Source organism: Oncorhynchus tshawytscha, linkage group LG07 (genome assembly GCF_018296145.1).
Source record: "Oncorhynchus tshawytscha isolate Ot180627B linkage group LG07, Otsh_v2.0, whole genome shotgun sequence".
Classification (NCBI taxonomy): domain Eukaryota; kingdom Metazoa; phylum Chordata; class Actinopteri; order Salmoniformes; family Salmonidae; genus Oncorhynchus; species Oncorhynchus tshawytscha.
The window spans coordinates 29,869,084-29,893,867 of NC_056435.1; the positions used below are offsets into that span (position 1 = coordinate 29,869,084).

The window sequence follows — 24,784 nt, forward strand, 5'->3', positions numbered from 1 at the left end:
GAGATCAGAGATGTATGGATGTACAGTATACTACTCACGGGGCACAACAAACTCAATCTCCTCCGTTATGGCCGTCCCTAATTCGTTCTCGGCGTAACAGCGGTACGTTCCCTGGTACTCTGTGAGATTCCCAGTGTTGGGGATCACAAACGTCCCAGAGTTGTCCTCCTTGATCAGCCTCGGGTCCTGGTAGGGGTCAAACTCTTCCCCATTTTTTGTCCACCGGTATCTACAAAATCAACAGTTCAATCAGTCACTGATATAATTCATCGTAAATCTTGAAAATATCTTGTGTGTTTCAGCCAAATGTACAGTGTGTTTAGTGTCCAAGGTTGGTCCTCACAGTCTGTCCAATACTTGAAAATCAAACCCTCAAACTCGCCAAGTCGACTAGCCAAATGTGACACGCCAAATCGATGGCCGGTGATAGACTGTCTGTCGGCTGCTAACGAGCTCTCCTGGGCTGTCCCTCTCCCATCTGCTGGTTATGGAATGGTAGAGTAGGATACTCAGAACTCACTCTGGCTTGGGGTTCCCTTTGGCTTCACACGTCATGGGGAAGCTCTCATCAAAGGGGAAGGCGATCAGAGAGCTGGGGGAGGCCTCTGTGATGGTGGGCAGCTGCTCAACTGGAAAACAGACAACAAGGACAACACTTTATGAGAGGTCCCATAGACCCCCTGCAGGATTCTGATAATATAATCTCTCACACTCTATAAGGTGTTAAGGTATGGTTCTTTTCAATGATGATGGTATTTCCCACTGGGCACACACTGGTTGAATCAATGTTGCTTTCACGTCATTTCAAATGACGTCAGTGCCCAGTGGGTTCCTTCTCTTACGGTTCTATTTCACAGTGACATACAGCACTGTTTGAACTTGCCCTGCTTTGTCAATGTTTTCTCGTTTAAGTGATTTGACTTAAGAGACTCACTACAAAACTACAGGGGTCAACAACAGTAAAACTAGCGGCATGAGGTCAGGCCAGTATGGCCAACGGTGCAGGTTAAAACTACATGCCACTACATGGATGACAGTCGTCCAAGACAATCCAATACGAAGATGATGATTGTGTAAATAAACGGAGGATGGCACATGAGATGCAGATCGTACACAAGATGACCACATGGTACAGCCGCTGTGGTGCTGAACACTGAGCCAAGAGATTAAGTGAGGACAGACAGGCGGTCACTAATGCTGGATGGGACAGGTCACACCAGAGCAAACTTACTGTTTACATGACCTAAAACTAAAATATCCATGGCGGCAGAAAGACAACAAAAACACAGGCAGAGGTTTAAGCATAATACTGTTTTTTTTTTTGATTGGTTATAGGCCTTTATAAACATTAGTACTCTAGGTACAACAAAACAGAGGATTGTGAATTGCATGGCGTGAAATGAATTACTCTGCATCAACAGCAAGTGTGTGTTGCATTTTCAAAACCTGTTTGAACTGCTCTTTGTAAGCGGGCCCTTAAGAGATGTTTCTGAATAATTTAGAAGAGAAAACTTGATACTCGTTTCCAAGGAAACTGCAAGATACACAGCCCCCAATACAAGAGAATGAAGAAACCTGATTTAAACAAGCTGAAACCAAACCCCAGTTAAGGATGCGTTTGACCCATGAATATAATTGAACTGATTTTGGCATGATATAGATTTACAGAAAGTGCTATATTTCAAAGAATACCTGTGGATTACTTTGACCATTACAGACATTGGAAAACAAAATCAATATACTGTACTTTACAAAAGGTTTATGATATTCTGCACCAAAGCACATTATGGGAAGAGTGAGCACTTACCCTCCAGTGGGATGTCAATGGCAGTGGTGAGGTGAAAGGCACAGACACTGACGACCACACCCGTCAGGAGAGCCAATCCTGGGCTCCACATCGATGACCTCATCCTCATCACGCCACAGCAGACAACCATCTCGGAGTTCATCGCAGAGGAAGTGACAGAAGTTGCACTCTTCCCACTCTCAGTTCACAACTATGTCCTGCCGAAGACGAAGGGCCTTCAAGAACAACACAGACAACAGAGAGAGAAGGAATAAGAGAGGCCTTCCATGAATCCAGATCCACCCACGCATCAGGCACAGCAGACAGTCAGGCAATCCCACACAACGCAGGGAGAGAACCCCCGGTGACAGAGAGAGATGCTTAGCCAGGCACAACACACGTTTCCGGCACAGCAGTCACTCGCATCAGCAGGGACCACATTCTGGGCTTAAACAAAAATCTACATATGAAAGCTCTATATCACCCTGTTCCCTTGAGACATAAATTGTTTTCTTGTTTATTGTCTGTTGGAGTGTGTTGGCTTGGCAGTACAACAGGCAGGACAATTTCATGCGCAATAGAACAAGAGTTTAATATATATATATATATATATGTGTGTGGCTGCCTGTGGTTATATTAATACACGGCAGATGTTTCCACATTTCAAAGTGAAAATGATGAATTCATTCCACAATGGAGCAAAAGATTTCCATCGTTAAGAAATAACCCTGCTGCAGCGTTCCTGTTCAGTGTCTCTGGGCTCCTCCCTGAATATTCAGAAAGATACAACGACACAGCCCTTTCGATCTAGGAACGCTGCACATGTGGTCCTCAGACATAGCAATAGTCCTCTTCCAAAGAACAGCAACAGTATTTTTCTACACACATTTACCACTCTACACACTGAATAACATGTTCTGATAAGCAGTTGGTCACACGGTCAGAGGGCACAGGTCATCCTCCACCTGACAGGCCAGTGGCTTAGATCATAAGGCGCTCTATACGGTATGACTAGAGCAAAGGATTGTGGGGGAAGAGCTCTCTGCAGGAATGTCCACCTCGGCGGCATTGTTGCCCACCAGCCTCTGTTCTGTTGTAGAATCTCTGGGGTGTCCGTTCATTTGCCTCCCTCATGTTGGCAGTGACCCAGCTCATTGGGTCATTCTAGTCAGGACTCCAATTAGTTCAATGCAGGGTAGCATAGACCAGACCACATGAATAAAATAAGCAATAAATCACCCACTACAACGAAAATTGCCAAACGATAATGCTCATGGGTCTTCGGGGAGTCCCCACAATGAAACTAGCTGAACACTTCTCATCACAAGCATACAAATCCAGTAATTACAACTGGTTGGAACTGGTGTCTCTTCTCGTGTTGATGATGGAGCTTCCAGTTAATGCCAAAAAAGGGATTTGTATTGGGAGAGGGAATCTGTGTGTGTTAAGCTCTTTCTTTGAGCAGGACGGAGAGAACCAGACCTAAGAGACAACCACGCTCCAACAGGCCTGGCAGTTTTCTCAAACAGCTGGCTTTTTACTGGTGTCTTTTCAAATCATACTGACTGAAAACACTGCTCTTCATTTTCCTTTAAAAAAATGTATTTTCCCTCAATTACCAAGTTCAATAGGAAACACAGAGGTCAAATGGCAGTTCATGAGAAGAAATGGAATAATTGACCAAAGAGTGAAAGAGTCGATTTCATTAATTTCTTTGTGAGGCTCTGTTTTCAGATGGACACGAACCCTGACCTCTCTCCCCATGCCTCATGCTAATGGTATTAACTCTGTCTGTGGCCTCTGACTCCATCCTGGTTATTCTGACCCAGTGAAGTGACTGAAGTCACTGGCAGAGCCATAGACAACAGTGTGCAATACACCCACCCCTCTTAATCACAATACTAGGCCATTGACTTTTCCTCCAACCTCAGATTGACAAGGCTTTGTTATGATCCATGAGTCGGGACTGGAAAAATGCCTCAGGCTTGATTTGCTGCACCCATTTCACTCTTTTCCCACACACTGATTTATGCTGCAAATTACAGATTATAATCAGAAAGTAGGATGCTGTGCTGTGCTAATTGGCCAGCGCTTTCACCGTAGGTTTGGTGAGTTTAAGCGGGAGCTTTTTTATAATCCCTCCAAGACAATGTGTTCCTCTCAGGGCCTTCATCAACCTAACACAACTTAGATGGATTACGTTCCGTTCAAACTGTGCTTTATCACTTGCCATCTGATTTTGTTCTCCCCCCTCGTTGAGCATTTAGCCTGATCCAACTCGTCCATCTGGTTGAGGGAGGTCCATGAAACATACAGGCGAAACTGGTGGGAGACGGAGATGTCTTGCCCTAACCCAGCATACAGTATAAGCTACAGGCTAGATGAATCCATTGAGTGGGCCCGAGGCGAGCCTGCTCGAAGACCGCCGGCTGTTCTTAATCCTCTCCTCCGGCAGAAATAGATGGGAGTCTGAGACTGACGAAGCTGGCGGGTGGTTAAAAGCTACTCACAGTGGGAAGGCCAAAATGAACTCTGACCTCTCTTAGCCGAGGCTCAGAGGACACAGAAGCTGTGCTGGGATGGAGGGAGAGGGACAATCTACAGCAGTGCCTTAAACTCAACTCGGATTGACTGATACTGTAGAGTGCTGCTCTCACACCACTCTCCATCATTTACAGTGGGCTACCGGCCAAGACGAGCAAAAACCATTTCTCATTCAAAACGAGCACCAGGCACAAGACTGATAACAGAGGAAATGTAAGAGGCAGGCAGAGAGGGATGTCGCGCCTGCTCCATGCTCGCTCTACCTGCTGGTTCATTTGATTGAGAAGCCCCATTCTCATCATTCAGGCTCCAGGCTGAATCAAAGACACCCATGTCTCTCTTCATAAGGAGATGTTACTGGCACAGTGTTCTGGTTGGCATGCTTTCTATCCCTTCAGTCTCCTAGTTCCTCCATCTGGGCTGGCATGGAATCCTAACCTTGACTTACACGCCAAAGTCAAGGGTCTGTTGATATACTGTATAATTCACTATTTCCTCAATGGCTTTATAACAACGGTTTTCTAGATGAGGCAGTATCAAGATACATTATTATAGATTATTATCAAGATATAGACAAAGCATTTGGGCTAAAGGAAAATGGTGAAGCTCTTTTGAAGGACTGTGAGGTGTCCTTAACTGCTGCCATTCAAATATGCCATGTTGTTTAATAACCTCTTGCCGCTCTGTTGTCTGCGGTCTGCCTCCTTCACATGCAAAACTCTGCTGTACGACAGACAGGAGAGTATCTACAGGCTCTGCAGTACGACAGGTAAGACAGGCAGGAGAGTGTCTGTGTCTACAGGCCTACTGTAGTTTGATGTGATGCAAAGCCTATAATGGAATTAAGCAGATCCTCGTCTTGTCAAACTGGATTAAAATACTCTCCTCACTAAAGAGCTTCAGTGCAGAAAGACAGTACCACCACACTCCACACACACACTCCTGGTAATGCCTCAGCACTGAATACCAGTTAATCACCGAAGTGCAATTACAACATTGGGAGAATCAATGAACATTAAAACAGCAATTAGCCTGCATTTCTGTTGCCGGTAATGATTTATTTTTCATTTTCTTTCCTTTCTGTTTTCGCAAAGTCAATTTCTTATTTAGTTTACAAATGACTTGAGACTGGTTCTAGACCAGAAAAACAACAACATAAGGATACAGTTCTTTACTGATGAACTAGGGGTACATTGAACAATTATGTTATGTGTGAAGAATTGCCCTAGACACACACACAACTTGTTAAAACTCTACAAAAAAATGTATAGATATAATTAACTACTACAGTGGAAGTAGACCCACTGGAATTTCGTAAAAAGCACTTTTATTTGGATGCCATAACTTACTTACTGTAATGTAATCATATTTGCAATGGGTTCCATTCTGACTTCTGCTGAACAGAGGCAGAGACAAGATTCAGATTCCTCTCCATGCTTGTGGGTCAGAGGAGTTCATTCATTAATACATCTTCAGCAGCAGGAGGAAAACATAAACAAGGCCCTTAATGAGATTAGGAAGTCAGACCAATATTAAATAATAACCTTGCCTAATTGAGATTTGGCTCAATTTCACTCTGCTTTACCATGCATGCAAGAGAGTGAACAGTTCAATTACTACACCATTAATATTGCAGGAGTCTGTCCACTCATGAAGCATAGAGGGGTGAGGGAACGAGGCTATAGGGATTTCGACCAATGTGGATATGGAGTGCTTTCTGAGATGTACTGCAGGGTCGCTGACCTCTGTCCCAAGTGGAGAAATGACAAATGACCTTACTGACTCCATATAAACTGTCGTGACCAGGGACAGAGTGGGACACATCCCCGGTTGACACCATACGACCTATGACCTCCAGGGCACAGGCATCGCTTTTTAACCAGCAATGAACATTTTGGAGTAAAATACTGGTGTACTGTACACGTTGTGTCTGTAGCAACTTCCATTGGAAAAATATGGGCTATCTGATCATACATATTGAGGAAAAGGATAGCCAAACATCAGCTTTGTTTTATATCACTTCAAGGTTCCTTTTTGTCTCTGCATTTCCTGACCTGTCTACTTAATCTTTGCTGAGCGATTACAGTGTCTTGCATGAGTAAAAGAGAGGTGAAGGTTTTTCTCTTTCTCTAATGAGTTGTTCCATCGTGAAACTCCATTCTGCTCGCTGCTGAAAGCTCTGTTTGTCTCAGCGAAATATGGAGGCCTGCTGAGCACATTAAGGCACAGCAGGAACAAAAACTGTTTCAGTGCAAATATTGCTGCAATCTCTCCCAATCATTTCACCATTATTCTTCATTTAAAGATATGGTGAGATTTTAACTACATGTACGGGCTAGCCGCTTGTGTATAATTTCTTTGTTGAAAAACACATCACTGTAATTGGAAGCAAATGTGACTGGGAAGTGAGCAACGGGCCGTGTCACACAATGGCTTACTATTACTGGTTTATAAATGAAGTGCAAATCTGAGAGTTCAAGGGTTGAGCGAAATCATGGTGAAGCTGTCACAGCGTCGAGGCAGCAGAGTAATGCCAGAAGGAATATCTCAATGTGTCACGTTTCAAGTACAAGTGACACAAAAGGTACTGTAAATTGCTCCTGTGTCTAACTGTCTGCAGAATGGTGAGAAGCCAAGCCCTTCAACTTTTTTCCTCTCAGCTCTAGTCTCTTTGAAGTCCCGAGTCACAGATGGGCGCCCCATGCCCAGGACGATCATCACATTAGTCTGTGATCCTCACTGAGTCGCCAGGAGAGGAGCGTTATGGATTCACAGCCTGGACTGCGGGGACAGGGACATTATTTTGTGTGAACTAACGCAGCGAGGTCCTCGTCCCGTTCATTCACTCCATCTAACTGATGATGGCTATTTCCCAGGATGAAACTGTGGATGAAACTGTGCCACAGCCGGACATGATGGATGGGCCATATATCCCAAATCCACTCTTCCATCAAACCCCAAAGCAATTTACTTCCGTCCAACACCAGGAAAGTCTGATTCCCCCAATGCAGATACAGAATAGCATATTGAATTCCCACAGGCTGGCTGTTACCCTTTTTCCTATCCCCTAAGGTCCCTTTTCTACACATTGAAATTCCTTGCTCCGATCTGTGATTTACCAGTAAAATGCTGTATGCAATCTATTTTGTATTTCCTGCGCTCTACAGCAGGACATCTGGACAGCATTCGCAGGGCGAACTGTTTGACACAGCAGTCGGAAATGAGTCCTGAGCGTTTCGATCAATTTGTGGTGTTATGGTGTGTGTGTGTAGTGTGTGTGGGTGTGTGGTGTGTGAGTGGGGGGGGCAGGGGTTCAGTGTCAGAGATGAAAGATTAAAAGATAATGCTACAGATTCCCCCACTATATGGATATATTTTAAGGGCAGTATGATACTCCAGGCTAGACATGTTCGTTCAAACTTGGTATAATGTTATCACACAGCCTCTTGTACTGACGTACACAGTTCACAATCCTATCAGGCTGTCCTAAAATTGTATATATCCAGAGAATCAAAATTATGCCAAATTTAGTTACTGTATTCTTTTGCCCAGACATTTCTCCTTTTTTCGAAACAGAATAACCTCAATATTACCATATTCATTGTATGACAACAAGAGATACCCACAAGGAACTACTGAGACAGCTCAGTTCAATACATGAACATCAACAAGGTTGCGTCTCTCCTTTCTTTGAGGTAGAGATCGTCCCGGTGCACCTCACCACACATGCAAAAACCAAAACATTTAACAGGCAGCTACAGAAACATCCCAAGACAAGACATCACTTACAAGACTTAACTTCATTCTCTGCACTGGTCCCCCGCGAGATACATAAGAACAACCGTTCCCTCTGCAGGCAATCCAATCCAAAAGGGGAAAAACAGAGCACAGAACATTAAATGATCTGTCAAAATTCCGGGGACTGCTCTAGAGGCGTCCCACCCGCACCAGATCCTGTCACACAAGCTGGGGACGGAGTGAGAGAGGCACTGTGGACGCATATGTTACCAAAGCCTCTAGCTTGGCAAAGAAGCTCATTAAGCCACTGACAATCATTCTCACAAAGCACGATCTAAAGGCCATTCACTGGCTGTGTACAAAAGACGGAGGAGGAAAAGGGGAGGAATGCATCTTCCATCACCCCCCCACCGCTCCCTTAGCGTCCTGACCAGCAATATATTTTCTTTGCTTAAAGTGTGGTTTTCAAGAGTTAAGCACACATGTTTTACAGAATGCATGCAAGAGCACAGGTGGGAGCAGCAGGGTAGAGATCAGCCTTTGAGTGTTAGATCTCAGGGACCAATCCTCTTTGTAGGCAGGGACAATCTACTTATTTCTTATAATGCTGGTGGCAATTGTCTCTCGGTATTACAGAACAGTATGCCTACAGTACATCTGTGCCCAGGTCTGCTCTTAACTTTACCCACCCGGTCAAAGGAAGCATAATAATCTGTTTGAAGATTATGTTTTGTTTGTTTGACCAGAAGAACCAATGAACCTGTGGAATGAAAACTGAGATTTGTTTGAGCGACTGGTTTAGAGACCTTGATTGACAGATTGGTGAGCACAGACATCATTCCAAGACTCCACAGATGGGGGCCTGTGTGACCTGTGGGGAAGAAGCAGAGAGCAGAGCAGAGAGAGAGAGTGCTGAGACTGCCGATAAGAGCCCTCCATAGCCCAACAACAGCACAGCCTGTCTCCCATGACACGGGGGGAAGGTAGCGGCACAGTCTGGATGATGTATGGTGTGGATCCAGGTCTGAGACTTGGGCTTTAACAAGGAGAAAGGGAGAATATTAAAAAGGGGGAGGGGCAGAGGGTCATGCTTGAATTTGCTGAAAACTGCAAAAAAAAAAAAAAACAAGCCTTTTTAGGCGGAGCGCTATTTGTGCAGGCCCATGCAAGGTTATTATCACTTGTGCTTCATATTTGCTGACAGTTGGGAAATGGTGGAAATTAGATTGTATACCTTTGAATGGAGACATTAGATAAATGTATGCTTTGATATGTGATCAATGCACTATAAATACATTAAGCGACCAAATACAGTGTATTAGGAAAGTATTCAGACCCGTTTACTTTTTCCGCATTTTGTTACATTACAGCCTTATTCTAAAATATTTTTTTAAATGTATTTTTAAAAGGTCCTCATCAATCGAAAAACAATACCCCATAACGACAAAGCAAAAACGGGTTTTAAGAAATGTTGGCTAATTTATTAAAAATAAAAAAGTTCAATATTACATTTACATAAGTATTCAGACCCTTTCACTCAGTACTTTGTTGAAGAACCTTTGGCAGCAATTACAGCCTTGAGTCTTCTTGGGTATGAAGCGCTGTCAGGTAGGATGGGGAGCGTCGCTGTACAGTTATTTTCAAGTCTCTCCAGAGATGTTAGATGGGGTTCCAAGTCCGGGCTCTGGCTGGGCCACTCAAGGACATTCAGAGATTTGTCCTGAAGCCACCTCTGCGTTGTCTTGGCTGTGTGTGCTTAGGATCGTTGTCCTGTTGGAAGGTGACCTTTCGCCCCAGTCTGAGGTCCTGAGCATTCTGGAGCAGGTTTTCATCAAGGATCTCTCGGTACTTTGCTCCGTTCATCTTTCCCTTGATTCTTACTAGTCTCTGAGTCCCTGCCACTGGAAAACATCCCTACAGTATGCTGCCACCACCATGCTTCACTGTAGGGATGATGCCAGGTTTCAGCCAGATGTGACGCTTGGCATTCAGGCCAGAGAGTTCGATCTTGTTTTCATCAGACCAGAGAATCTTGTTTCTCATGGTCAGAGTCGTTTAGGTACCTTCTAAAAAAAACTCCAAGCGGACTGTCATGTGCCTTTTACTGAGGCGTGTCTTCCGTCGGGTCACTCTACCATAAAGGCCTGATTGGTGGAGTGCTGCACAGATGGTTGTCCTTCTGGAAGGTTCTACCATCTCCGTAGAGGAACTCTGGAGCTCTGTCAGAGGGACCATCAGGTTCTTGGTCACCTCACTGACCCAAGGCCCTTCTCCCCAGATTGCTCAGTTTGGCCAGCTCTAGGAAGAGTCTTGGAGGTTCCAAACTTCTTCCATTTAAGAATGATGGAGGCCAGGATGCACCTGAGCTCAATTTCGAGTCTCATAGCGAAGTGTCTTCATACTTATGTAAATGTATATTTCAGCTCTTGTTTTTTAATTTTTTTTTTTATTCTAAAAACCTGTTTTCACTTCGTCATTATGGGGTATTGTGTGTAGATTGATGAGAAACAAATGTATTTAATAAATTTTAGAATTGACGTAACAAAATGTGGAAAAAGCCAAGGTGTCTGAATACTTTCTGAAGGTACCGTACATGGAGGCGATATTATTTTCACCAGAAATTCAATTATGATTAATTAATAAGTGCATTCCATTCTGAGGTAATATTAATTTCAACCTTTGAACTAATTACATTAACACTGTAATATGAAATGTTTTATGGAAATGTCATTTTTTTCACTTTGCATTAGAATAATTTTTTTTACTTGAAGGTAGTCTTAATCAGTATTGAAAAAAGTACCCAATTTTCATACTTGAGTAAAAGTAAAGATACCTTAATAGAAATTGACTCAAGTGAGACACCCAGTAAAATACTACTTGAGTAAAAGTCTAAAAGTATTTGGTTTTAAATATACTTAAGTATCAAAAGTAAATGTAATTGCAAATATATACTTAAGTATTAAAAGTATTAATCATTTCAAATTGCTTATATTAAGCAAACCAGACGGCACTATTACAATCCTTTCACCTGACAGGTGTGGCATATCAAGAAGCCAATTAAAAAGCATGATCATTACACAGGTGCACCCTGTGCTGGGGACAATTAAAAGGACACTCTAAAATGTGCAGATTTCTCATACAACACAATGCCACAGATGTCTCAGGTTTTGAGGGAGTGTGCAATTGGAATGCTGACTGCAGGAATGTCCACCAGAGTTGTTGCCAGATAATTGAATGTTAATTTCTCTAACCATAAGCCACCTCCAACGTAGTTTTAGAGAATTTGGCAGTACGTTGAACCGGCCACCCGGTTGTGCATCCGGCCTCCACATGCGGCTGAGACCAGCCACCTGGACAGCTGATGAAACTGTGGGTTTGCACAACCAACGAATTTCTGTACAAACTGTCAGAAACAATCTCAGGGAAGCTCATCTGTGCGCTCATCGTCCTCACCAGGGTCTTGACATGACTGCAGTTTGGCGTTGTGAATGACTTCAGTGGTCAAATACTCACCTTCAGTGGGCACTGGCATGCTGGAGAAGTGTGCTCTTCACGGATGAATCCCGGTTTTAACTGTACTGGGCAGATGGCAGACAGCGTGTAGATGGCAGACAGCATGTATGGCGTTGTGTGGGCGAGCGATGTCAACGTTGTGAACAGAGTGCCCCATGGTAGTGGTGGGGTTATGGTATGGGCAGGCATAAGCTACGGATCATGAACACAACTGCATTTTATCAATGGCAATCAATACCGTGACGAGATCCTGAGACCCATTGTCGTGCCATTCATCCGCCGCCATCACCTCATGTTTCAGCATGATAATGCACGGCCCCATGTCACAAGGATCTATACACAATTCCTTGAAGCTGAAAATGTCCCAGTTCTTCCATGGCCTGCATACTCACCAGACATGTCACCCATTGAGAATATTTGACTTGCTCTGGATCGATGTGTATGACAGTGTGTTCCAATATCCAGCAATTTCGCACAGGCCAAGAGGAGTGGGACAACATTCCGCAGGCCACCATCAACAGCCTGATCAACTCGATGTGAAGGATATGTGTCGTGCTGCATGAGGCAAATGGTGGTCACACCAGATACTGACTGGTTTTCTGATCCATGCCCCTACCTTTTTTGAAAGGTTTCTGTGACCAACAGATGCATATCTGTATTCCCAGTCATGTGCAATCCATACATTAGGGAATAATGAGTGTACTTTAATTGACTAATTTCCTTAAATGAACTGTAACTCAGTAAAATCTTTTAAATTGTTGCACGTTGCATTTATATTTTTGTTCAGTGTCGTAAAGTAAAGTACAGATACCCCCCAAAAATAGTTAAGTAGTACTTTAAGGTATTTTTACTGAAGTACTTTATACCACTGGTTTTAATGTGCAATTGAAACTTTACTCTAACAACATTGTTGAAATCAATAAAGTAATACACTGCTCAAAAAAATAAAGGGAACACTAAAATAACACATCCTAGATCTGAATGAATTAAATATTCTTATTAAATACTTTTTTCTTTACATAGTTGAAAGTGCTGACAACAAAATCACACAAAAATTATCAATGGAAATCAAATTTATCAACCCATGTAGGTCTGGATTTGTCACACTCAAAGTCACACTCAAAGTCACACTCAAAATTAAAGTGGAAAACCACACTACAGGCTGATCAAACTTTGATGTAATGTCCTTAAAACAAGTCAAAATGAGGCTCAGTAGTGTGTGTAGCCTCCTCGTGCCTGTATGACCTCCCAACAATGCCTGGGCATGCTCCTGATGAGGTGGCGGTGGTCTCCTGAGGGATCTCCTCCCAGACCTGGACTAAAGCATCCGCCAACTCCTGGACAGTCTGTAGTGCAACGTGGCGTTGGGGTATGGAGCGAGACATGATGTCCCAGATGTGCTCAAATGGATTCAGGTCTGGGGAATGGGCAGGCCAGTCCATAGCATCAATGCCTTCCTCTTGCAGGAACTGCTGACACACTCCAGCCACATGAGGTCTAGCATTGTCTTGCATTAGGAGGAACCCAGGGCCAACCGCACCAGCATATGGTCTCACAAGGAGTCTGAGGATCACATCTCGGTACCTAATGGCAGTCAGGCTACCTCTGGTGAGCACATGGAGGGTTGTGCGGCCCCCCAAAGAAATGCCACCCCACACTATGACTGATCCACCGCCAAACCGGTCATGCTGGAGGATGTTGCAGGGAGCAGAACGTTCTCCACGGCGTCTCTAGACTGTCATGTCTGTCACATGTGCTCAGTGTGAACCTGCTTTCATCTGTGAAGAGCACAGGGCGCCAGTGGCGAATTTGCCCATCTTGGTGTTCTCTGGCAAATGCCAAACGTCCTGCACGGTGTTAGGCTATAAGCACAACCCCCACCTGTGGACGTCGGGCCCTCATTCTACCCTCATGGAGTCTGTTTCTGACCGTTTGAGCAGACACATGCACATTTGTGGCCTGCTGGAGGTCATTTTGCAGGGCTCTGGCAGTACTCCTCCTGCTCCTCCTTGCACAAAGGCGGAGGTAGCGGTCCTGCTGCTGGGTTGTTGCCCTCCTACGGCCTCCTCCACGTCTCCTGATGTACTGGCCTGTCTTCTGGTAGCGCCTCCACGCTGACAGCAAACCTTCTTGCCAAAGCTCGCATTGATGTCTCATCCTGGATGAGCTGCACTACCTGAGCCACTTGGGTGGGTTGTAGACTCCGTCTCATGCTACCACTAGAGTGAAAGCACCACCAGCATTCAAAAGTGGCCAAAACATCAGCCAGGAATCATTATCACCTGCAGAACCACTCCTTTATTGGGGGTGTCTTGCTAATTGCCTATCATTTCCACCTGTCGTCTATTGCATTTGCACAACAGCATGTGAAATGTATTGTCAATCAGTGTTGCTTCCTAAGTGGACAGGTTGATTTCATAGAAGTGTGATTGACTTGGAGTTACATTGTGTTGTTTAATTAAGTGTTCCCTTTATTTTTTTGAGCAGTGTATATAAAGTAATATACTTTTTAAAAGACCAGTTCACATATCAATGGGGCAGCAGGTAGCCTAATGGTTAGAGTGTTGGACTCGTAACTGAAAGGTTGCTAGATCGAATCCCCGAACTGACAAGGAAAAAATCTGTCGAACAAGGCAGTTAACCCACTGTTCCTAGTCCGTTAATGAAAATAAGAATATGTTCTTAACCCACTGTTCCTAGTCCGTTAATGAAAATAAGACTATGTTCTTATGGACTTGCCTAGTTAAATAAAATGATTGATTGTTATGACTTCCAGAAGACAAAGATGATGGATGCGACCTTAAAAAGTCACCATTTAAGCCTTGTTTATACCTGGCTCTAACATGCGACCTTTGTCCTGATCTTGCCCACATTATGATTGTGCACTAATTTTCAGAAATATGTCTACACACTGTATTAAAATGTGTATCTTATCCGTCTACTGTGCCTGCATTGTGACCACATTTCCTGGTCCCTTCCTGTATGCAAATTATTTGACAGCTATTATTTCAAAATAATATTTACATATTGAATCCATAAGTCAATGGTGCCACTTGTCAATGATTTTAGAAGGCAGCATAATGATGATTTCAATGGTTTCACTGTCCAGATCCATCTACACTTGTAAGATATCCAGACACAATGCGTGCTTGACCACCTTCGAAGGTGGTCAGCAAGATCTGATCACAATCAGAGCACAATGTGTCCTTTAATCTTCTACACCTGTCTAAAAATGTGGGCACAATCAGAACGTGGACATGATCAGGACAAATGATGTATGTTAGCACCAGGTATAAACAGGGATTTAGAGCTGAAGTACTGGACAGTCGGAGGACATTGGCCTCTTGATAATGTGAGCAGCAGATTGCCAGCTCCAGACACTGAGAACACTGACACGCCTCTCCTCTGCAGAGCCAGAGAGACCCAGTGCCAGCCAGGCCCTCCAAGGCACTCAGCACTCTCTTTGAGCAGCAGCAGGATGAAGCCGCCATTATGGCCACACAAACAGAGGGAAGCCTTATGAACTTTGCACAAACGCTTACTGCTTGGAGCTAGACAGCTCTGGAAGCGAGGGCGATGGGAGGGAAGGTCCCGGGGCAAGCTGCCAGTTCCGAAAAGCTTAGTGTTCACTCACTCAGGCCAGACAAACCTGACATTGTCCTGGGTACTGCCCCGGGGACTGCCTACTCCCCTCTTCTTCCTCTGCTCTCGGCCGCTCCAACCCATTCACACCTCTGTCCCCACAGATTACATGAATGGGACATGACTTGTAGGGGCGCAAAACCAAACATTTATTCACACTTAACGCCATTTGTTAAAATGCCATGGAGCAGGCTGTGGGAGACTCTCAGAGTACATGAAGATCGACTAAAGTCGGAGCTGGAGATACATGAAATGGAAGCTGTAATAAACAGATAGCTCTGTGTCATCCAACATTTTTCATAATTTTACTCCATGTGTAACTCTGTGTTGTTGTATCTGTCGAACTGCTTTGCTTTATCTTGGCTAGGTCGCAATTGTAAATGAGAACTTGTTCTCAACTTGCCTACCTGGTTAAATAAAGGTAAAATAAAAAAATGTAAAAAATAAAAAATAAATAATGTGACATTGTTTGGGATATTTGCTTGAGGGTCTCTATGTGATACAGCTAATTCATAGTAGACACGCACACAACAAAGGGGAAATCGGAAAATAACGGGGAAATCAGAAAATAAAATGGAGATATCCTCCAATGATCTTTCTGTGAGAGAAGATGTTTACAATTCTATTTTATTTACAACACATCTCTTATCTCCTTCAGGCAGTGATCAACAACTACTATCCATCTGGCCAGTGTGAGATAGAGGTCTATCTATCCTATCAAGTCAATGTAATGGAATTAGAAACATGGTCCAGACCAGAGTTCCCTCAGGCGACTTGGAATGAAGCAAGAGAGGAGGACACAGAGAGGAGCATAGCCTGCATCAACAACATCAGCCGCACACATCACAGTGCACATGTTGTTCTCACTCTGCCCTGAGAGCAGAGAAGAGACCAAGAGAGAGGAGAGCCGTCTGGTGTGTTCACCAGCTGTGTCTAGCCCTTGTTTAACCCCTATACTCCTAGACATTAGACAGTCGGCTCTTTATATGCTCAGGTGGGTCTTGAGTAGCTCCGTCTGTCCCGTCAAGGAGATCTATGCTCAGGCATTAAGCATCGCTTCAAAGCCTTAGATTAAAAGTCAAGTACGCTGGGGTCAATGAAGGCCATCCCAACTGGGACAAGAGGGATCACTGATGAGGCGGCACAAAAGCTAATTTAGCTCAGAGGCTTGGCAGATATGCAGACTGTACACAGTACGAGGTTGTTTAATTGAACTGTGGGCAGATAGTGCCATTTTGTTGTCTTCACCCTCAAACTCGTCTTCCAGTCAATATGTCAGAAAACCCGATGTTAATACTAGAAGCTGACATCTGCAGAGCCGTGGCATATTTTTCATTACTGGTATGCATTCCTCTGAAAGTGGCTAACATAAAAAAATGGAACTGAGTATTTTTTCCGGTGTATTTTGTTCCGGTGACATTACTACAGTTCACCATGCAGATCGCCTTGATAAATGCACTCCACAACTGATGCGTATGGAAAACTAGCTGTGGCGCACATCTTGAAACCTGTTGTTTTGAGGTTGCTTGTGTTCATGGTTGGAGTATCCCATCACAAACAACACCCACCTCTGTTAGAACCTAGAGAAATCCCTTAATTGCAGGATATCTGATGGGTACCGTACGTGACCTCCAACTGCTAATGAAAACCAGATGACATTCCACCTATTTAATTGCCCATGTTTATATGCAATTCACCATTACCCCAGACACTTTAATGGCCTCTACAATTGTTTCCAGGTCCAGGTTTATAGGTGATTTATCCAGCGCAACACTCCAAAGAGGGAGTCCGATCAGACCAAAGACATAAAGCTAACACCAGATAAATCAGGGAGCAACCAAGGAAGGATACCTTTTCAAAATGGTCCAGATTTTATAACACATGTGCCCATTATAAATCCCACATCTTTCTGAAATTTCCGTACACTTAAAATATATTGTCACAGCTTAAGCTGCTCGGAACATGTTAAGTGGTTCCAGCAGGTTGTAAGGTATACTGTACTGTGTGTGACTGTGAGTTCGGCAGTAGGTGAGTCTCTACAGCCATACGGCAGGGATGAGCCTTGACTGACTGACTGCAGCCTTGGAAAGACAGACAGGAGGACAGGAGGGAGTGGGCCAGGAGGGCCCGAGATGCATCCAGCTCTCTCAGTGAGACACCAGGCCGGTGGAGAGCCCGGCGGAGCCGCACAGATGGTGCGCTCAGTGATCATGGCAGAACTCCTCGTGATTAGCACACCTACTAAAAGCTGTGTGCATGCTAGCGTCTGGTGCACATTCATCACTGGTTGAGAGAGAGCAATTGGGTAACTGGAAATTGTTTGTGAGCGTGTGCTTGGTATTTCTATTTCAACCTCATGTTTCTGGCTGTGGATTACTTCTTACAGTCCTTTTCAAAAATAGAGAACCATGAAAAACAAGTGAAGGAAAGTTTTAAAAAATGAAAAGAGTGGACCACCAGGGCGGAAAGAGAGAATGTCTCCTGCACGTCTTATCTACCCTCACAGTAGTCTTGTGGACAAGTTCAGATGAAGTGTCCACTTAGAACCCATTTTAATCATGTTACCCCAGGAATCAATAAGCTATTTCCCCAAAGGTCACTGTAAACAAATGAAAGGGTCCCCAGCGCTGAGATATTTTAAGGGTGTACACAGCAGATTGAGAATACGGTGCAAAGAGAAGTCTGAAAAGACTAAATTCATTAAAATAACCGCGCTGTCTTCAGTCAAACGTGTAGGCATGGCAACCGTGCTTCCGAGCTTCCCTCAACCTGGAGAGAGAACACACACACAGCCCCCAGAACACACAGCATTCAGCATTCCAAATGGTTGGAGGGCTCGGCAATACACTCGATCACACACTGCAGACCGCATAGAATCAGCCCTCCTACATTGACTCAGCCCTCCTCCAAATGGAGCAGTTCAATTGTAATTGAATGGTTAGATCCTGAAGGCAGGGAGCTGTGCAGATCAGATCCTCATCACTATCTACAGAGCAGCAGCAGCAGCATCATCAGCAGCATCAGCAGCCCACCTGTTGTCTGTAAGATAGGCAAGTTTCTCATAAACCACTCCAGGCAGAACCCTCCACTATGGTTCTCTTCTATCTGATTCAAAATTCAATCAAATCATACATTATTGGTCACAGATTTGCAGATGTTATCGCAGGTGCAGTAAAATGCTTATGTTCGCAGCTTCAACAGCGCAGTAATACCTAGCAATAAAATGACAATGCACACATAAACCAAAAAGTAACAAAATATCAGAACGCGCAATGTCAGAGTCCGGAATATAAATCAAAATGTATGTATATATACTGTACCAGTCAAAAGTTTGGACACACCTAATCATTCAAGGGTTTTTCTTTATTTGTACTATTTTCTACATTGTAGAAAAATTGTGAATACATCAAAACTATAAAATAACACATATGGAATCATGTAGTAACCAAAAAAGTGTTAAACAAATATATTTTATATTTGAGATTCTTCAAAGTAGCCACCCGTTGCACACTCTTGACATTCTCTCAACCAGCATCAGCTGGAACAAATTTCAGTTAACAGCTGTGCCTTGTTAAAAGTTAATTTGTGGAATTTCTTTCCTTAAGACATGGTCAGTCAATGCGGAAAATTTCAAGAACTTTGAAAGTTTCAAGTGCAGTCTCAAAAATCATTAAGCGCTATGATGAAAATGGCTCTCATGAGGTCCGCCACAGGAAAGGAAGATGCAGAGTTACCTCTGCTGCAGATGATAAGTTCATTAGAGTTACCAGACTCAATTAACTGCACATCAGATTGCAGCCCAAATAAATGCTTCACAGAGTTCAAGTAACAGACAACATCAACATTAACTGTTCAGAGGAGACTGCATGAATTTCTACAAAGAAAAGAAACCACTACTAAAGGACACCAATAATAAGAAGAGACTTGCTTGGGCCAAGAAACACGAGCAATGGACATTTGTCCTTTGGTCTGGTGAGTCCAAATTTCAGATGTTTGGTTTCAACAGCGGTGTCTTTGTGAGACACCGTGTACTGTGGGTGAACAGATGATCTCTGCATGTGTGGTTCCCACCTTGAAGCATGGAGGAGGTGTGAGGGTGTGGGGGTGCTTTGCTGGTGACACTGTCAAATTCAAGGCACACTTAACCAGCATGGTTACCACAGCATTCTGCAGCGATACGCCATCCCATCTGGTTTGCGCTTACTGGGACTATCATTTGTTTTTTTCAACAGGACAATGACCCAACACACCTCCATGCTGTGTAAGGGCTTTTTGACCAAGAAAGAGAGTGATGGAGAGTGCTGAGAGTGAGTTTTTCCTAGCCACCGTGCTTCTACACCTGCATTGCTTGCTGTTTGGGGTTTTAGGCTGGGTTTCTGTACAGCACTTTGAGATATCAGCTGATTTACGAAGGGCTATATAAATACATTTGATTTGATTTGATGGAGTGCTGCATCAGATGACCTGGCCTCCACAATCACCCGACCTCAACCTAATTGAGATGGTTTGGGATGAGTTGGACCTCAGAGGTAAGGAAAAGCAGCCAACAAGTGCTCAGCATATGTGGAAACTCCTTCAAGACTGTTGGAAAATCATTCCAGGTGAAGCTGTTTGAGAGAATGCCAAGAGTGTGCAAAGCTGTCATCAAGGCAAAGGGTGGCTACTTTTAAGAATCTAAAATCTAAAATATATTTTGATTTGTTTAACACTTTTTTGGTTACTACATAATTCCATAAGTGTTATTTCATAGTTTTGATGTATTCACTATTATCCTATGATGTAGAAAATAGTTTTTTTTTTAAATTCAAACCCTTGAATGAGTAGCTGTGGCCAAATGTTTGACTGGTACTTTATATATACTGTACATTGAGAGACACGTTCCTGAAGATATCAACGAATGACGGATGCTTCATTCATGATTTCCTGTTTAAAGCAATTATTGTTCCACCTCATTTAATACAAAACTCTACATTTCTGAGGGACCTCAAAATATCACCAAGGGAAACTGACGGTTGAAAGAAGAAGAGTGCATAACTCTCAAAGGAAAACGTACTTTTACTGTCAAACTTTCTCCCCTTGCAATCCCAACTGTAATATGAGCAAAGCAAAGCAATCTCTAAACCTCCCTTTAATAGAGTCTTTCTGGGAGGCGCAGGAACAGGAACAAACGCAACCATTCAGCTGCTTCCAAAATGCTAATGCCTCCGGCTCTTAACACTTTTTATTGGTGTTCCCATGTCACGACATGGCACAGTTTGCCCTAATAGTGGTTGCTGGTGGGGTCTCTGCATCGTGGAAAACACAGACATACTTTCAACAGAAGTGTTTGACAACAACAAAACTGGCTTCCTGTGGAATTGCGGGGGCCTTATTATCTCTCTCTCTATTATCAAGCGTACGTAGTCACACACAAGCTCACAAAAGTGAGCCTCTATAGTGATTTTCTGAACCTTTATGGTATGTGGAAGAATATAAAGATTGCATTGGTCCTAGACATTTAAAATCTCTTTGTGGAAGTTATTGGCATTGTGGGCAACTTGTCGCTATAACAACATCCACATATTTCCTGGTGCTGTGGGACCTTGTGTGGTGGTTAGAGGGATAACAAAATGCATATCAGGGCCAACAGAACAGGTGCTGAGGTAGAGGATGAACTATAATTCCAGCAATTCTGTGTTCTCTTTGTCTTTAATGAGAGCAGTAGCAGTTCAGACTTGAGGAGGAACACTGAGGAAGTTAATGAGTTAAGGAGATGCAGGGGACAGTCATTGCAGGGGAAGAAGGGAAAGTAATTATTTCCTTATCAATGTGGGTGACGCAAGGCAGCAAGATTGGGATGCTGTGCTTTGTTAGGCAGAAGCCAGCAGAGAGACACTCAACCTGTGTCCAAGATGTCCTTCACAACGTGGCCTTCACACAAATGATCTGTCATCTTTCCTCTCTCTGAAGCTACACTCTTAGAGAAAAAGGTGCTATGCAACCTAAAAGGGCTTTTCGGCTGTCTCCATAGGATATCCCTTTGAAGAACCCTTTTTGGTTCCAGGTAGAACCATATTGGGTTCTATGTAGAACCCTGTCCCCAGAGGGTTCTTCCTGGAACCCAAAATAGTTCAGCATGGAACCAAAAAGGGTTATCCTATGGAGACAGCCGAAAAACCCTTTTAGGTTCCATATAGCACCTTTTATTCTAAGAGTTTTCTGTTTTTGTGCAAAGACATATCATCACTTTTACCCTGTATTTTGATACGCTTGCATGGCAGTCCTTGTTCGTATATTTGGTGCTGAACTGGCAGTTGATTGAGCTGATGGTGGAGTCAGAATATTGAAGAAGCTTACAGGTCCAGGGGACTTAGCCCTGACAACAGTACTGACCCCCTGATTGATCCCCTGTAATGCACACTCAACATTTGTGTACATGGAATGTTTTCTCTACAGCAACAGAGTGAAAACCTGACATCAATGCCAGCTGAGGGAGAGGATTTCCCCTCATTTTCCCTGATCTCCCGACAAACTCCCCCAAATCCCGATCCTCAGCGATATAATGTTTCCATCTTAAAAAACAGATGGTTCAATTACATTGTCAATCCACCAGTTTCTCTATATAATAAAGTATATTATATAAAGCATTCTCAGATTGTATCTGGCATTTTGTCATTCAATGAATAGAAAGGGTTCAAAGCCCTCACTATTAGCATATATGAATTCTTTTGAATAGTGTCAGGGGACCTAACCTATTTTTTTTTTTGCCTTAATATATATTTTACCAAGCAAGTTTCAAAAGCTCAACTGTGAGTAAAACTATTTTCAGTTCCCTGAATGATATTTAAATATGTGATTCTGGGTTTCACTCAAAACCTGTGCTATTGGGAGTGTGTGTGCAATGTATTCATTCCCTCACACTGTTTAAAGGCTGCTGTTCAGACACATCAGTAACCTCTAAAAGGAGTGGCCCAGTCAAATATTTGATGGTGCCATGATGATCAAACACTCTGTGGATCACAGCAATGATTGTGGCTGCTGCCCAGACCTCGATCTATTGTAGAGAAAACCTTCCTTTACATTTCAACTTATTACCCTCTTTTGTCATTATTGTTGCTTATTTCTGTTACTTCACTCCCTTACAACACACAATACATCATCTACCTTGTTTGATTTAGACATAAGGTACTCTTAGAATAAAGGCTTCCAAAACGGGTTCTTCAGCTGTCCCCGTGGGAGAACCCTTAGGGTTTCAGGTATAATCATTCTGGGTTCCATGTAGAACCCTCTGTGGAAAAGGGTTCTACATGGAACCCAAAAGGGTTCTCCTACGGGGAGAGGCGAAGAACCCTTTTAGGTTCTAGATGGCACCATTTTTTTGTGTGTGAGTGTGCAGGCTTTGAAGTGCCCTGCCGGAAATCCCTTCTAAATCACCGTTTTCTTTGTTGGTTTGTTTTTTGCTTTTGGATGTCGTATCGTGGAGTTCACAATGATTTCTGTTCAATAACTAGCTAACTTGATGACCCAGCTGCTCCCAGTAAATACATGATTGCTACAGAGAGGTAACTGGATTGGCTGGCTTCAACGCTGGCCAACCTCAACTTTAGCCCACCCTCTCCTCCGCTCTGTAGTATTTGACCTCAGGCAGTTACGAAACTGAATGCTGTATTTCACAACAAATCTTTTTTTTTTCACTGCATTAACAATGTCTGTGTATCCTGCAACAACTATGACTTATTCCACTATCCACTTTTTTCATGGCAGAACTCTCTCTACAGATGGCATATGATGACATCCACACCCACCCCTGGCCCACCATAACATGTTCTGGTTTAGATTTTAGGATTAAGCTAAATGTTTCCAAAACAAGATTATATTCCACTAAACAGCTAAATGCTTTTGCACTGTCTGTCACGGTAACATTTACACTGAGACCAAGGACATCGGTGTCCTTTTTCCCAACAACTCCAAACCTCTATAGACCTCAATTAACTCTCTCTTTGCTCATATGAACGGCAGACCCTTAACATTCCACTTACCTTTCTGTGTCCCCCTTAACCCTTTCACTGGCACTTAGACAGATGGAAAGAGTAGCATATTCAACACAACCTGTATCATACACCGCTTTTATGGAAATTAATATGTTCAACATATCACTTGAATCCTTCAATTCTTCGTATGAATATTGAATGTAAATCTGGAACATAACACCCTGTGTTCTGGCACAAAAATGTTTAACCCGACCACAGCCATGATTGCTGGAGCAAGAATACAACTAGAAGGGCCCAAAAGTGGATATCATTATACAATTGTCCATGGGCAGCACTAATAAATAATGTCCTTTCCACTTTGTCTGCCCAGCACCTGGCAAATACAGACAGACCAGAATATATTATTTTGTGTTAGGAATCGCTTTCTAAATGGCTAGTGCACTGGAACCAATGAAGTATTCACAGTATCTGTTCTTCACGTACTCTTCGGTACTATTTTTGTATGACCGATTTATAGACTCAAACAGATTTTTGTTTGTTAACATCTGAAATCCTGTACACGAGGAGTAAATATTCGTACAAATTGCCTACATATCAACAATACACCACCGTGGGAAAAGTACTTCATTTTACTCTGTGTGACTTTAACTGTAGCAAACAACAAACTTTCCCCTGCACGCGGACAGACAACACAGAGCAATTCTATTCTCTTTCCAGGCGGGGGGGGCGTTTGATGTAAGCTTGACAAAGGCAGCACTCTAAAGGGTCCCCCTTTTTGACTCGATTCCTAAATGCTCCATCTGTCCTTTCAAGTTTCAGAAAGATAACTTTCCGGGTGTTACGTAGTGTTTCAATGAAGCAGGTGTTTCATTTCATCTGCGCGAGAATGCTTTCAAGTGGCACAGGCTGTCAGAGGCTTTGAAAAGCCTTTCAGTGTCTTATCACTTGATATTCAGAGACACCCCACATGTTAAACAGCGTAGCTGGTCAAAAAATCATATGTATGGGTCCCGGATATTGTTTGAAAAGTGGGAATATAAGAGAATTGGAACTTCTGTTTACTTAGCCCATATAGCCCACAGACTAAGATGTGGACCTTCTAGTCAAACAGGATAATAGGTGTAGTTCCATTTCCTTTGCTTCTCCTTACTACTATCCATTTGTGAGGTAAAACAGTTCGCGAAAAGTAGGCCTACACCCTTTCACATGGCTGAGTATCAGTCGGTTATCTGATATCAGACCCTTAAAATAAGTTTTCAGGAAATGTACACTACTATACTGTTCCACAGGGTTCAGAAAGACCAGATGTGGCCTGCAGGTGTGGGTTTATACACCCTAATCAATTTCTTTGGTGGTCTTTTGGTTTTGACTATTCAACATTGCGAGAGCTTGGGACTATAAGGTTCTATCTGCATTTTCGTCAAAATGTTGTTGTTGTTGACATAGCCTTGTTTTGTTCAAGTAACCAAATTCATGTTGTTAACCAATGAGGGTTCAGAGTTTTTTAAAGCCAGTTATCTTAGAATCATCTTGTCGCGGATAGAACTTTATCATCCCAAGCTCTCGGGTTTGTAGAGTAATGTCAAACTTG

The 24,784-nt window shown here is 43.2% G+C and overlaps 1 protein-coding gene across 8 annotated transcripts in view; it reads right to left on the minus strand.

Moving 5' to 3' along the window:
* Positions 1–24,784, minus strand: part of chl1b (cell adhesion molecule L1-like b) — a 72,681-nt gene that overhangs the window by 24,965 nt on the left and 22,932 nt on the right. For 2 of the 8 annotated variants that reach the window (XM_042324274.1, XM_042324271.1), the window contains exons 1-5: positions 8,120–8,380; positions 1,808–2,022; positions 1,232–1,249; positions 521–629; positions 39–229 (exon numbers count right to left, since the gene is read on the minus strand). In XM_042324274.1, coding sequence (XP_042180208.1) covers positions 39–229; positions 521–629; positions 1,232–1,249; positions 1,808–1,949 — 460 coding nt within the window. In that variant the 5' untranslated portion in view covers positions 1,950–2,022; positions 8,120–8,380. Of the gene's footprint in view, positions 1–38; positions 230–520; positions 630–1,231; positions 1,250–1,807; positions 2,023–8,119; positions 8,381–24,784 lie in introns of those variants that run through there. The other 6 variants (XM_042324276.1, XM_042324277.1, XM_042324279.1 and 3 more) reach the window with 5 other exon arrangements.